Here is a 15104-nt window from a genome sequence, read left to right as displayed (position 1 = left end):
GCAGTGAGTTATGCATGTGATTCTCATATGCAAGGCAAGTGAGATTCTACATGCATTTCTTACAGGCTTTGCCCAAGACAAAACTGATTTCCTAGTGTGAAAGATACCAATGGTAATGCAACAGTAAGAATTAACTCTGTGTTAATGTACCATTTTTATATGTAACTGTGTATTTTTGTAATATTTTGTTTTAAGTGCCTGTTGTTGCTTCAGCTGTTTTGTACACTGCTTAGAGATATTTTTAATATATTAAGTGGTATGGAAATTAAGTAATAAATTAATCAATTGTTTCCCCAGGTAGGTTCTCCAAACATCTACCTTGATGTTATTCTTAATCAGGACTTACTCTACCCTGTCTTCTCCCCCACCCTTGCCACAGACACAAACACACTGGCTTCAGTCATTTTTCTTCCCCCTCCCTCTTTTCCACTGAGTCTGCAAAGAGATCGGAAGTTTTTATTCTGTTTTCAGCTAGCCACAGTTTAGCATTACATTCACTCTGAGGTACAGTGGGCAATTGTAAGTATGGTTTAATGAAATAAGCCAGCTTCATAAACCAATCTTTGAGGTTGGCTTGGTTCAGTAAATCATGGTTTGTCCTGGTTCAAACATAACAATAAACTGTGGTTAGTTGGAAATGGAAGGAAATGTGTCTGATCACACACACCGTGAAACATGAGGGGAGGTGTGCAAGCTCAAAGTTCACCTAGACGTGCTCATTTAATGATAAACCATAGTTTATTATTACGTCCGAATGTAGCCACCATTCAAGCATATGATTCTACAATTGGGGGTGGGGGTGGGGGTTTTGCACCTCATAGTTTTATATGAGAGTGACATACAAAGAATAATTCACCAAAAAACCCAACCCTCTGAAAGGTTATATGAAAGGTTTCTTAGAGGTTGATTCAAAGGTTGACTGCGTTATTAACAGCAGGAAATATCTAACCAACCATTTAGGTTATATAATGATTAATAGGAAATAGGAGCTGTGTGAGGCCAAATCCTTGCCAGGGAGGAGGAAGCCAGGAGCACAGAGCTGGTAGACTAAACAAAAGGGTTCACTGATCTAAGTGGAGTCCTCAGGTAATATTTGATAAACAATCCAAATTTTTCCAAATGAGTGAAGCAAGCCAGTGTCATTGCTAGTTTTCTGTTTTATTTTGTATTGATTTACACAAACTGGTCCAGGCTACCTTGTTTTTAAAAGTGCCTAGCATAAACCATTCCCAAGAATCCACCTTCATTTCCCTAGGGAAGTGTCAATTATAATGTTTCAGTCATTATGCTTTTTTCTTATTCTACTGGGGAAGACACATAATAACCCTTGGTGGCAGAGGGAAATGCCATGCCAAAAAACAAACAAACCACCCATCCCCAAATCCACATGCAGATTACAAAGGGGGGTGGGTGGGAATCCTAAAGCTGGAAAATTTGGCTCACAAGGTGGCATGTCCTACCCCTTGAAATTTTTGAGTTTTGTCTTTGAACAGCTAATCCCCCTATGCTGTATCACAAGCATGTCTACTCAAAATTGAGTTTGATAGGACTTACTCCCATGTAATTCTGCACAGGTTTGCATCCTAAAGGCCCTTTGAGCCCATTGAACTAGTTCCACAGTTTGGATCCTGCCTAAATCTCTGCTCATTCCTGTTTATGGATCTTTGCTGGACATTTTTCTCACTACTGTATACTTCTTTTCATGGGTATTTCTTTGCCGAAGAACAAAGGTATGCCACAATAGACCCAACTCTAAATCACAGCCATTCATTAAGAAAGCTCTGAATGAAACGATTCCACAAGCCCCACCTCCACTCCTGGCTTCTTTTTCAGCGTTCACTTGCAACTTTGCTCTCCCTAGATACTTTGAATACTTTATTTTTATAGATGCAAGGCAACCGGAAGTAAGTTCTCTGAAATCGAAGCAACCCACACCCTGCCTTTGAAAGGTCAGAGAAGAATCAGATGCCTGTTGCTGCAGTTCACTTCAAAAGGCAGAAAGGAACTGCAAAGTGGTTTTTTCCTCCGCTTTACACAATAGATCACTTTCAGCAACTTTACACAGAAAACAGCTGTTTTCCCAGCACATTATATTTGAGCTGAATGCACTACTTAAACACACAGGGATATTCACATTCTAATTATTGGAAGGCACTCTCTTGAGTAAGCATATTTGAACTAAGCATATTTTTATATGAACTATTTGAACTAAGCATATTTTAAAAGGCTTATTTGCCTTCTAGAATACCGCTGTGCCTCTATTCTCCATTATCTTGCAATGTCCAAAAGTTTGTTCAAACACTCAAAAAGTTAAGGAATGCTTGAGCACTGAAATACAGCTTTATAATGCTATTTCAGTTTATTTCAGGAATTTCCATCCCACTCTTCAGGTAACAGACTGCTCCCAGCAGGTAACAGGGTAAAATATTTAAACAATATGAAGTACATTTGCTTGGCACCTCACTTCCCATCTGTGACTGAACCAAGTTCACATTCACAAAGCAAGCTTCCCTTAACCTCTGCAGAACCCTACCTCTCCCCCCTGAAATTTATCCCTAGGAATTGGGAGATATTTGGGAATGGGTTACAGCATGAGTGCCTATCGATTGTGTGTTTGTTTGTTTGTTTGTTTGTTTGTGTGTGTGGTGGGGAGTTAGCAGAAATCACCCCCCTTACATGAAGGGAGGAGCACAGCCACAGAAAGCGGCTTAAAACTCATATGGTTGGAGCTGAGTGGTTAGTGTCAGAATTGGGAGATATTTGGGAATGGGTTATGGCATGAGTGTCTATCGATTGTGTGTTTGTGTGTGTGGTGGGGAGTTAGCAGCTTAAAACTCATATAGTTGGAGCTGAGTGGTTAGTGTCAGAATAGGACTTTTATGGGGGGGGCAGCTATCAAAGTCCCATTCAGTCATGAAGCTCACCAGCTGACCTTGGGCCAGTCACTATCTCTCAGCCTAACCTACCCCCATAGGGTTGTTGCGAGGATAAATTGAGGAGGTGGTTAACCAAGTACACCACCCTGAGCTTCCTAGAGGAACGTATAAATACAACAAACAAACAAACAAACAAACAAACAAACAAACAAACAAACAAACAAACAGATTTATACAATTATGAACTGTTTGGAGAAACCCAAACCTTAAGCTCCCTTTGGCTGATGAAATTAGCTTTATGGTTCTTTGGACAATGGCCAATAACTGGGAACTGGCAACCGTGTAGAGATTCTCCTACAGCTGCATGGGTAAAATGTATGAGGAGTGGCTTTAAACTAGCTCAAAGCTACCTCATTTCTGGTGCAGCTGCCGAACAATGCTAAGCTTTGTGCATCTGCTTCTTTTGTTGTTCTTTTCTGGAAAGGCACGTGCCAGCTCAAGGGATTCCCCTTGATTTGATTCAGCAATCCTCTTTAGCAGACTATTTTTGTGCAAACTGAAAACTGTGCTTGGAACATTTGCACCTGTTAAATTATAATAAATAAACACCACTGTGCTGATTGTAGGATTTGCTCCCTTTTTTTAAAAAAAGATATAAAATGGTCACACTTACTAACTTGCTGGATTGGGCTTTCAATATTACTATATATTGACTGAAATCCAAAAGAGAGATAAGCACACTTTCAGCCCGGGAAACCAATGTGCTAAAGCATGCATAACTCTTGTGTTCAACTGCAGTAATCAGATGCAAGTAAGTCCCACTGAAATCAACAGGACTTACTTTCCAATAATATGTTTAGGATTGGGGAACTATAATTGTTATGTACTGAGCTGAACAGGATCCAAAAGGCAGCAGTCTGATTGGTCCTAGAACAATAGGATCTAGAATGCAGCAGTCTGATTGGTCCACAGGAGCCACCCAATCCAGCTCCAGGTGGAAGTGAATCTGCAGCCTGATTGGCCTACAGGTGAATACCGAAATTAGCCAATCACGTGGGGCCCATTGTGTAAATAATGTATATAAAGCAGACATTCTGGAGGAACTTCCATTCCTCCTTACTACTATGAGCTGAATAAAGAGCATGAAATCCACACTCGACTCCGAGTATATTTCAATAATTGTCCCTGCTTCAACACACCCTATTGGTCTGATTCCCATTCATCATGTTTAAAGGGGTCTCACTGAAAACTGGATAACCAACAGCGGACTTCAAGTTCCAGTGTGTCGTATTACTCAATGCACAAATGCAGCACGCTCCTTTTCTGTTTCCAGATGCCCTAGATAGCAGCAGGTTACATAAAGTAATCCTCAACTAAATAAATACAGATGTGTAAATGACAAAACATTTAAACTGAAGGGAACTTAAGTGGGAGTGTTAGAACAGATTTAGTGCAAACTGGGGGTGTAGCTAGTTAACTGCAACTCCTGACTGCAAAATCATTGGGAAAACAGAATGCTTCAGCACAGAGGATGTTGCAAAGCAATGCATGTTACTTTAAATGTGAACTGCGTAGTTGCAATCTGGCATCGCACTCAACTTGCACATGTGTGCATCGTAAAATTTCTCATTTTCCACTAGGTTTTCATATAAAAAAGTACTTCTTGGGTAAAACTAGTAAATACTGATTCACCCACAACTCATTTCCTATCTCCTGGTGAAATGAAAGAGAGAGAGAGAGAGAGAGAGAGAGAGAGAGAGAGAGAGAGAGAGGAGAGGTTGATTCCAAGCGGGGAGCTCCATTTTGAGCCAAACAGTATTTTCTTTATACTGATACATGACTCATAGGAAAGAATGTCTTATGGGAATAGTAACAACAACAACAAAACAGCAATGTCAAGAAGATCTGTTTGAGGACAGTGAGAAGAACAAAGATAATGAAAAGCATTTTCATGTGAGAGGCTTGAAATCCATTTGCTGCTTATTATTTCAGTCTAAAAGGTGAATGCGGGGCCTACCTCTGCCATTGTATTAGTTCTCCTGACTGACTCCCTCTCTTTCTTCTCCAAAACTGCCTTCTGCACCCTCAAAGCAGTTTACAAAATATGTGATTGAATCCCACCCAAAAACAGTGGCGCCTGGAAGTGCTTATTGTCATCAGCTGCAGGCATACTCTGGGTTTCTGCAGATGACCTATTTATTGAGCATTCATCCTCATTCACCTGGACAAAGTGTATGCGGAGGTCAGATTGTATTTGGTCTTCGTTGAGCATTTGTTCTGAATTGTTTGTGTATATGTCTTCCCGTTAACTACTGTTCATGCCACACTTTTCAGTGCATTTCCTCATCACTTTCCTAACCAGAGGAAATCTTTTTAAGTGGATTTGTTAGGCTAGAGCAACAGAGTGTTTTCATCTACTCTAAGGGTGTGAACATAGAACATTTTATTCTAAAATCAAAAGCTCTTGGTTTTTTTTCTAGGTAAGCCACATACAATTTAGAGCTATTGCTTACTTTTTGCCCCTGAAAAGCACTTCTTGGGAAACTGGTTTCATACAAAATAATAAACGCTCATTGCAGATTGATTCTGCATTACTCTGGTCTATTTGAAGATAGAGGTAGGCAGCAGGGCAATGTGTGTATCCACACCTGTCCAATGAAATTGTGGGTGGGTGTATACTATGATGCAATCACCACTTCCTTCTTTATTCACCTGAGGTATGCTCAGTGATGGGAAGGTGGATAATCTCACCAAGGGGAGGATTTTCAAATACGTATCCCAAAAAAGACACCAACCCTTGTGGATGGCAGCATCTAGAATTAATCTAGAATGAAAGCAGCATGATGAGCATGAGCATAAATGATTCCAGATTGCAAAAAACTACATTTCCGTGCCACAAACAGATTAGTACCTACACAGCCTAATTATGCAAACCTAAACTTCTGGTACATGCTTGAATCCCTCCTGCCAAATACTGACTGTTGAGAGGGGCCCTCAAACTCCCTAGTGCTGAAGGGTTGTATTTTTATATTTTGGGGTTTATCCCCTCATACGTGTGTGTGTTTAATGCTGTTTCTTTACCGTATTGGAGGACAGTGCCAGCAGCTGAAGACTTTTTGCTCCATGAGCGATTTTGCTTTTAGACTTTATAGAAATTTTAAAATATGTACAGTTGATAGGAATAGGTGTGTAGAGTAGGGATTTTAAAAATACATTTAATTACCTGCTAAAATATGTGAGGACGGTATCGTAAGATGGAATTATCTGAATTTTGGGGTTCTGTTGTAGGAAGACCCAGCATAGTGCAGTTCGCAGGAGATGAAATTCATTGAAAGTAAATAACCTGCAAGGCAAAACAAAATCTTTATGAACTACCAGTTTGTATGGTGTCTCTATTTGTCTAAACAAATAGTTACATCATTATTTTTAAGTGTAGCTATTAAGTGTAAGTTATTTTCCTCAGATAACCATATTTTCCTGTTTTGCTTATTTTTAAGAACTGGATACAACCACTTCAAGTTAGTTTAATTTACTTTAGCACATTGATCAGCATGTCATCAGGCATGTTTTTTAACTGCAGTTCCACACAGAACACTTGACATGACATGTAAGTTACAAGTCCCCAAAATGGCAAAAACAACCATTTCAGTAGTATTGAAAGACACAAATGCTCAGTTTTTCATGGGTACATTTCAGATTTCTGTTGGGGCCGGGACAAGATATAGCAAAGTCAAAAGTCCCAAGCAAACCTTGGCTACATTCAAAGTTAAATTGTGAAACATCAGTACAATATTAATTTTAAAGGTGCCCTTGTAGAATGAGATATCGTCTGAAACAAAGACAGTGTGTGTCCTGTCACTGTCACTGCAGAGGCACTGTTTTTTCTCAGGCCCTTGGGGTTTCCTGTACTTCTGCTATTGGTTTATTCCTGTTTCATGCAATGATGCACCTGCTTTCTTGGGTGTTCCTGTGTTCCTGACCTTGTATTTTAGGCCAGTGTTTCCTTTACCTCTCCAGTGGCCTACCTGATGTTCAGCCTATTCAGTTTGGACCTCTGACTTGCAAACTACTTGGTTTTTGAGCTAACATAGTGAAAACCCATCTTCCTGACTTCATCCCTCTACAGATTAGGGACTAGAAGATGTTCAGCAGAATCTTACTTAACTAGACAGAAGCTTTTGAGAAAGTCACATGGCAGCGAGGAAACTTAAGGACAGCTCTTAAAAACTTTTGTGGGAGGAAGCTAATTGCTTTCCGAGAAGGGCAAAGTTAATGAACTGCTCAGATAAGACAAGAGTCTATTTAAAGACAAGAAGCATGGAAAATGTGTCTAGCTTTCAGCAACATTTTGGAAGTAAAAGCAGGCAGTCTTTAAAAGTCATTGGGAAAGGGATCTTTGCAAAAAGCAGACATTCTGTCCAAACACTATAAATAAATCTGCAAAACAAGGAGCTTATAGCTGCCCCTGGGAGCCACCAAGTGTTTTAGCGGAAGCAAGAATCTAAAATGGATGGTGGTGGGAAAGCAGCAATAATTTATTTCTCACCCCTCCATCAACTCTCAGTTTTGATATAGCACAGCTCTCAGATATCTGATTTTGATTACCTTCAGGAACAAGGAACAGATCTTCTCCACTGCCCACCCACAGACATTAAATGTGCCCATAGCTGTGTAATCAAGGGAACTAGGAGAATGGCCTTGACCGTGGGATCTAGTGGGATCTAGGGCTGGAAAGGTCTGTCAGTTCTGGTTCTCTCTGTTACTCATTTAAGTCATTTAAGTTCCACATTTTGCAGCAATTTGCCTTAAAAAACCCCTCTTGAAAATTCATCAGCATCTTAGTGTGAATTTCTCCTAATAAACACATTTTAATACGCAGTTTTGAGTAATGTATACATTTTTTGAAAGCAATCCTCCCTAACAGATTGCATTTTTGTATGTATTTTCACTCGTATCTTCATTTCCACACACACTTTCCCACTGATATATGCATTTTTGTAATCATTGTTTGCTTGAAGAACTTCATGAAATTTGAATAAGTGCATGTAGGTACCTGTTCATGTGTTGTTCTGGAAAGTGCAATTTTTAGAAGACTTTTAGAAGACACCTGAAGGCAGCCCTGTTTAGGGAAGTTTTAAATGTTTGATGTTTCATCACATTATTATTATTATTATTATTATTATTATTATTATATTGGGAACCACCCAGAGTGGTTGGGGAAACCCAGCCAGATGACTGGGGTATAAATTATTTTATTTTTATTATTATTATTATTATTATTATTATTATTATTATTATTTATTATTAAATTTGATAGATTTGACTTTAAATGTGTACTGAATTTCTCCTCCATCCCTAGTGCATGTACATCTATACTGGTGGCAAAAGGTCCCAGGACCCCAGAATCTCCAGGTTGTGCTGGGAGAAGCTCCCTCTTTGAAACCCTTGGGAGTTGCTGCCAATCATTGTAGACAATACTGCACTGGATGGACCAATAGTATGAGGCATCTATGTTCTTACTGAGTTCCTATGTTGCTGTGATAGCCTTCCCTGTAGAACAGCACAGGAACTGGCATCTGTGCTCACTGCAACTGAATTGTCATGATGATCAAGCGTTCTTTGCTGACCCTACATCTTATTTTCGGGGGGGGGCGTGTATTTGCTAATATACACTGTTTGACTCCTATCTAGCTCCAGACCTCCATCACTAGAATAGAACAAGGGCAGGCACAGTGTTGCCACATCTGAAACATTGTCAAATGTAGTTGTTTTGACAAATGCACATCCTTCATTTCAGAAGCTCAGTGCTAGATCACCTGCTTTGCATGCAAAAAGCCCCCATTGCCACTTCTGACAAAATCTCTGGGCCTTAATAATTATGTGATTAGCAATCACATTGTGTGCTTAAAAAAAACAACAACAGAAGGTGAAGAGGGACAATTGTTCTCAGGAATGCAACATGCGAAGACAAAATATTTAAGCCTCCCCCACTATCAGTGGAAATTGTGCCTCCTTCACTGCATCAATGAGCATTAGGGGAAAAACCTTGCACCGGGCAGCCACTGCCAGCCAGGACTAGACAGCGGACAGAGGTGAGCCAAAGATCTAAAGCAGATTCAAATGATACCTGAAATCATTCTGCAAATCAGAGGAAACCTGCTGAATCCACGTGAGAAAACGTTAACGCACTAGCAAAGCTAGGTCACACACAGAAAATCTAATTCACATGGCAGGCTCTTACTCCCAATGTGACATGTCACAGACGTAAATTCCCAGTGTGACATGTCATAGGCGTAAAAACAATCTGTTTTGCTCAAGTTAAGTAAGACTTTCCCCAGAATTAGGTTGCTGCTTCATAACACATCCGCTAGGACAGTGGTTTTCATAAGAGAGCAATTACAGTGGCCATAAAACAGAGAACTTCTGGTCAAGTCAATATAAGGTTTCATTTTAAAAACAACTTGTGGAGTGGCAGAATCCAAAGAAAACCAACCGTCATGTCTGCTAAATCCTTTGCTCACAAGAGTCAATAGCCTTCATCTGATGGGCATATTCCCTCTATACTAAAAGTTCCTTCTCCAAACAAAGGTTGCACCTGATCATTCCTGCTTACCAAAATGAATGAGGAAATAGCATCCACCAAATCTGCGATTTTGAAAAGCGAACAGTCCTTCACAGCACATAGCTTAGCACCTGGGTCTTTCCAACTTATTGCTTGGGTGGAGTAGGTGAATGACTGTTAATAGACCTCTTAAGAAATGACTGGATGGTGGACAGTCAAAAATATTAACCAATTAGTTCTATCAGCAGCTATTTATGTGGGTGGGAGGTTTAACTCTTTCCTCCCCTTTCTGTGGAGGTGACAGAGAGTAAACTGGAGGCCCAGCCAGTACCAGCACCACCGTCCAAAGACAAGAGAGACGCCAACACCAACATGAACAAACCTCGCAGACCCAGCCCACTCAAATGAGTGCCCATTTACTTGCCTAGTCCCAAGATGCCAACCACTTGTTGCACTATGAGTTGCGCCTGCCCTACTCTTCCAAAAGAAGGTGCAGGGAGCCCGTCACTTGTTGGATCAATGTCTTAGCTTGCACTTAGTCACGTGCTTATACCTCTTATGTACCTGCTGCACCTTGTAACCTGTGCCTTGCCTATGTCCCAACCTGTTTTATCCATTAAAGCTATTGGATGGTAGTTCCAGAACTGGGAGTTCAAATTCCTCATCCAGAGCCAGGACACAGAGAGGCTTATTCACGGTGGCACTTAACCTATCAAATGGCCTATCCAGGGAGGTTCAGTTTTATAAATGGGCTGCTATAGTTTCACTGCTGAATGGGGACCTTTTGATTTCTCCTGGAATTACTATTTTTTTTGGGGGGGAGGGAGTTTTATGTTGCTTTTTCTGCTGTTTTATAACTCTTGTCGTAATGTGTGCATATGATTATATTACCTGTATTTTAATGTGAAAGCCACATAGATTTTTTTTAATCTGAAAGGGAGGAGGGTTATAAATATATGAATAGTATTACATAAAGCCCCAAAACACTAATGCCTATGATGTGTATAGTATCTGGCAGAAGGCAGTGCTGCAGAATATATATTGGCAGGGCCATATCTATTCGCAATATATACTGAATTGCTATGAAAGCATTGTATCCATTTGCCCTCCTCAGAACTCCTGCTCTCCATTTTCATCAATGAAAAGAACCCAACTGACTTATGATCCCACTTCCTGTAGCTTCCTAGACAGCAGAACCCTTCAAAGACCTGTTTATTAAGCCTTCGTCCTGATTTGCCTGCACAAAACATCATTTTATAGAACAAAGTATTGCACGTCCCTCTGACCTTGAAGATCTGATCACTTTCTGCAGTAGTTCCAGGGGCAGCTGCCGCAGGTGAATCTGAGAGCCAAGCTGTGCGACAAGGTTCACCTCTATCCATCTTTCACATTCGGTGATCAAGGTGGGCTGCTGATACTGATTTCAAGGGAGGGGAGAAAAGTGTCAAAGAAATTCTGAACTCTGGGACCATCTTGTGGTGGAAACTGGAAATGGAGACATCATATGCAGATTGAAACTAAAAGTACAAAAAAAGATTGGATTTTAAGTGCACACCTAAAATGTATAGTGTGAATACGATTAATTCACATATTGTACAGATTTGCTGCTGTCAGGGGCAATGCCATTTGCTGGGAATCTCAAGTGCGGAGGGTGCTGTTACAGTCCAGTTCTGCTTGGAGGCTTCCCTAGGGATCTGGATGACCACTGTGAAAAGAACAGATTGCTGGATTGGGTGAGCTTTGGCCTTATCCAGCAGTCTCATCTTAAATTCTTATTTTCCTGCTGAGTCTGCACTCAATGGCAAACTCAGTTGTGTTCCTCTGTTACTGTTCTGCAGAAAATTATCACCTTCTGTCATATTTCTTTAAGAACTTCCTTCCTGCGCCACTAAAGGGGTGTTCAGACACCCACAGCCCACGCACCTGGGAGGGAGGAGAGAGAGATTGTGTCCCCAGTGGCTACACAGTCAGTGCAAACATGTAGCCTCCTTTTACATGAACACTGAACATGGGGGCTCTCAGTGGGCATGGTCAGAGGTCGAAGCGAATGGGTGTGGCAGATAGTGTCCTATCAAACCTCCATTCATGTGTTCAATGCATGCATAGAAGCAAGTTCTCTGGACACCGCCCCCCCCCCAAGAAGCAATCAGAGGGTGAGGGAATGAGATCAAGAAAACAGAAGCCCAGTTGCTACAGAGAAACGCCAAGCTTGCACAGAGGGCTTTAGAAAATGGCAGAGGTGCAAATGTCAGCAACAGGCGGGTCCATGAACATTCACCAGGCTCAGCTAAATGCAAATCCATCAGGTTTACAGCTCACCTTGCAGCCTGCGGAATAATAGCTGCAGACGCTGGCTGGGCAAATGCTTCTTCTCATAACCTGCACACACCTTGGGAGGCAGGAAGAGAGAAAAGGCTATTAATGAGAGTTGTGAGCATAAGGGGAGAGGAAATAGAGAAAAAGAAGCAGGAGAGCAATTCACCAATCTCCTGGGCAAAGCTTCAGCAATATCATTGCTACCACACCTGGATTCTGCCTTCCAACCCAACCCAGTTCAAACAGCAGCATCTTTTCCAACAGTAGTGCAGTAGGAAAGGACCATCTTAAAATAAATATTTATATGGCCAATCACCAAACAATTTAATTATTTATATGGCAAAGCCCTTGATGAAGAGCAATGTTTGTCCCCAGAAGGCCAAAATGGATCTGACCTATATTTAAAACAATCTGAGGGTTGGTACCAATATGACTTGCAAATAAATAAAAACACACGAAAAATGAAACAAAAATCATTCTGTGAAATTCAGTATAGGATCTTGTAATTCCTAGGCAACACTCCTTACTTCCAGCTACTCTGCTATGCATTTTGGAAATTTGTTTGCCTGTCTGCTATGCGTTTGGGTATTGTAAGAAAATTCTATGCTCAAATTATGTGGATATGTCTATATAGGTATGAAAAAGAAATATGACAGTGTCCTAAAAATATGTTGGTTTCATCAGCTACTGAGATAAAATGGTCTTTGCCAAGACTTGCATGTCAAGCTCAGTCAGAACTCTTTTTTTTTAAAGGCAGTTTTAAAAATATAGGAGGCTCTTCCAGTAAAACAACAACCCAGATGATTCATTCCACATCTCTTGGCAGGCTAAGGGCGTCAACTTGTGCTTTTGCCGGGTGACAGGAGGACATTTTTCTACCATTCTATCACTCTAATAATGCCTAATTTAGGATGGTCATGCCAAGAGACACAGAAAATTCTGCCAAGAAGAAATGCTATAACGTTGGCTTTGAACTTGGGCTACAGAGAGGTGCAAAACACTGTTACATCACCAGAGTCACTAATAATGGCCAGAGATCCTGCTCGACTGATTTATTTGTGCAATGTAGCTAGTGCCACAATGCTCCGCAGAGCAGCAACTGTCTATGTGAATAGTTGGTAGGCAGACCTACAGCTGAGCTGCGCAAATGTTTCTTTGTACATGACTTCCAGATGCACAACACCAGATGCTTGACAAAAACTGACATTGCACAGAACCAAGTCATGAGGGAGGGAGGCCAGTGTTTTGTATTGTTATACAATCCAGTCCCCACAGCTAAAGCCAATGACAGGATGGTGCGCCAATGTCTACTTACTTCTGGAACAGGCTAGGGAACTGTAATACCTCTGCAGTAGCCAGGACTCCCAGAACATCTTCTTCATTCACTTCGAGTTCAGAGTTGTATAAATTCTTGAGCGCAACAGCAAAGGCTTCATTCACATCAAAAGGAGATGCAAATAAATACATCAGTAAATTCACCAAGCCTTAAAGGTGCAGGGCAATGGTTCCCTCTTGTCACCTGATCTGAATTCCCATACAGTGAAATGACAATACTGTGCTATGGACTTAGCATTACCGGTGGGCCTGCCCCTTCTCCCTATAACAGGCAAGCTATGCAGTGTATATAACTGTAAACAGCAGTGTAATACCAAACAAGTTTAGGTACTGGCAGAAGTGGCCAGCCATTTCTTGTGAGCCCTCTGTCCTTTCCCCTCTGTTGGACCACAGAGCTGTGACCTTCCCCACCCCCCTAAAGTAGCCTGCTACTTTCCAGCGTGGTGGAGGATGTTGTTCTGTCACCAGTCTTCAAGCTTTCAGTAGAGCCAATGTGGGAAGGAGCAGGGTGCCATCTTGTCCTCCTTCTCAATCAGCAAAAGGCACCTTGAGCCACTCCTGGCAGTGCAGGTGCCCTAATGAGGCTCCTCACCTATTTCCTCAGCCCCTCAGGTAGCCTTTCAGGACAAAATCTTAATACCTACTGAAAATGGCCAACCTATATTGTTTTTATCTGTAGCTAGTGTCCGTATTGAAAGTAAAAACGGATTACCAAATCGAGTGACGTCTGGATCATTAACCTCCAATGAAATTGTGACTCTAGGCATCGTTTTCTTCTGTTTGAGGAGTTCTTTGCTTTTGCGACTATTCAAGAGACGCTGCTTATAACATCTGGTTTCTGCCAAAAGCATGAGAAATGAAGGAAGACTGGTATGGGATTTATGTCATGAAAGGCACAATAAGCATAATTATGTTCTTTCCACCTCAGTTTTTCTAACAAAAAAAGGGAGGGGGAGTGCTGCTGAGTGGCAGTTTTCAGTTTTAAATTTTGTAGTCATGGTCTTTTTACCGTTTGTTGTTTTTGATTGGAAGCCACTTTGGACAGGCATTTGCCCAGAAAAGCGGCCTAAAAATATTTTAAACAAACACACACAAAAAAGATGTGACTTATATGCATAGCTGTCAACTTACAGATTTGAAAATAAGGGACCAGCAGCCTTGAAAATAAGGGACCAGCAGCCAAAATAAGGGACCTGCAGCCTCACCTGTTCCAGGCACTCCACTCTTCCTGTCCTCCTGCAGTCTGGTCAAACTCATGCTGGTAGCTTCGAGAACACTGTCCAACCAACTTTGTAACCAGAGGTTCAACTGAATAGAATCTGAATCACATGCACCACAAGGCCTATGCAGCCTCAACTTAAGATGGCTCCCCGGCCTGGCTTTGCACTGCAAAGTTTGCAGCAGCACATGCAACAAAATGGCGTCCAGCATTCAAAAAACCCCTCAGCTTGCATTAACTAGCCACACACAAGGCATGCAAGCTCCACCCCCCAGTCGTTCTTAGGCTTCTTATAGGGTGAGCAACACAGCCAAGCAACACAGTTGGAGCCTCCCTCCTCCCTGGCCGGCAGGGAGGGAGGGAGAGGAGCTGCTTACTTTGAAATTTAAGGGACATCATTTAAGGGACATCCATCAATAAGGGACAGCAGCGGGACATGGCGCTGGAATAAGGGACTGTCCCTTCAAATAAGGGACACTTGACAGCTATGCTTATATGTCGGGCTTGATCGATCAAATGGCTGAATAAACACATCTCTGGAATGGCTTCCAGTACCTTTTTCAACTTGGGGCTTGCTTTCTGTTATTTGTAAGTCATATTTCTGAACAGCTGCAGCAAGAAGCTGTGAGAGGACCTGAGATTTGAAGAAGTACATGCGATGAAGTTCCCATTGGAAGCCCAAGCACTCCAGGGTTACATCTGAGGGTGGGGAGAGAGAGAGAGATTGGTGAAACTAGAGCTGCTTCTGTGGAGATGACAGGCCACTTCCAGCAGCCTGTGGGCCTCAAGCAGTGCT

At 41.6% G+C, this 15104-nt stretch overlaps 1 protein-coding gene across 1 annotated transcript in view; it reads right to left on the bottom strand.

Moving 5' to 3' along the window:
• The window catches only part of BTBD16 (BTB domain containing 16), a 28908-nt gene that overhangs the window by 6738 nt on the left and 7066 nt on the right, over nt 1-15104 (bottom strand). Inside the window, exons 6-11 of the mRNA XM_081007250.1 lie at nt 14864-15007; nt 13802-13927; nt 13070-13184; nt 11758-11827; nt 10725-10855; nt 6100-6219 (exon numbers count right to left, since the gene is read on the bottom strand). Coding sequence (XP_080863376.1) covers nt 6100-6219; nt 10725-10855; nt 11758-11827; nt 13070-13184; nt 13802-13927; nt 14864-15007 — 706 coding nt within the window. The remainder of the gene's footprint in view (nt 1-6099; nt 6220-10724; nt 10856-11757; nt 11828-13069; nt 13185-13801; nt 13928-14863; nt 15008-15104) is intronic.

The sequence above is a fragment of the Podarcis pityusensis genome, assembly GCF_964106645.2.
Source record: "Podarcis pityusensis genome assembly, chromosome: 5".
In the NCBI taxonomy this organism is placed as follows: domain Eukaryota; kingdom Metazoa; phylum Chordata; class Lepidosauria; order Squamata; family Lacertidae; genus Podarcis; species Podarcis pityusensis.
The sequence above is the reverse complement of the archived record's forward strand: the minus strand, read 5'-3'. Positions and strand labels throughout refer to the sequence as shown.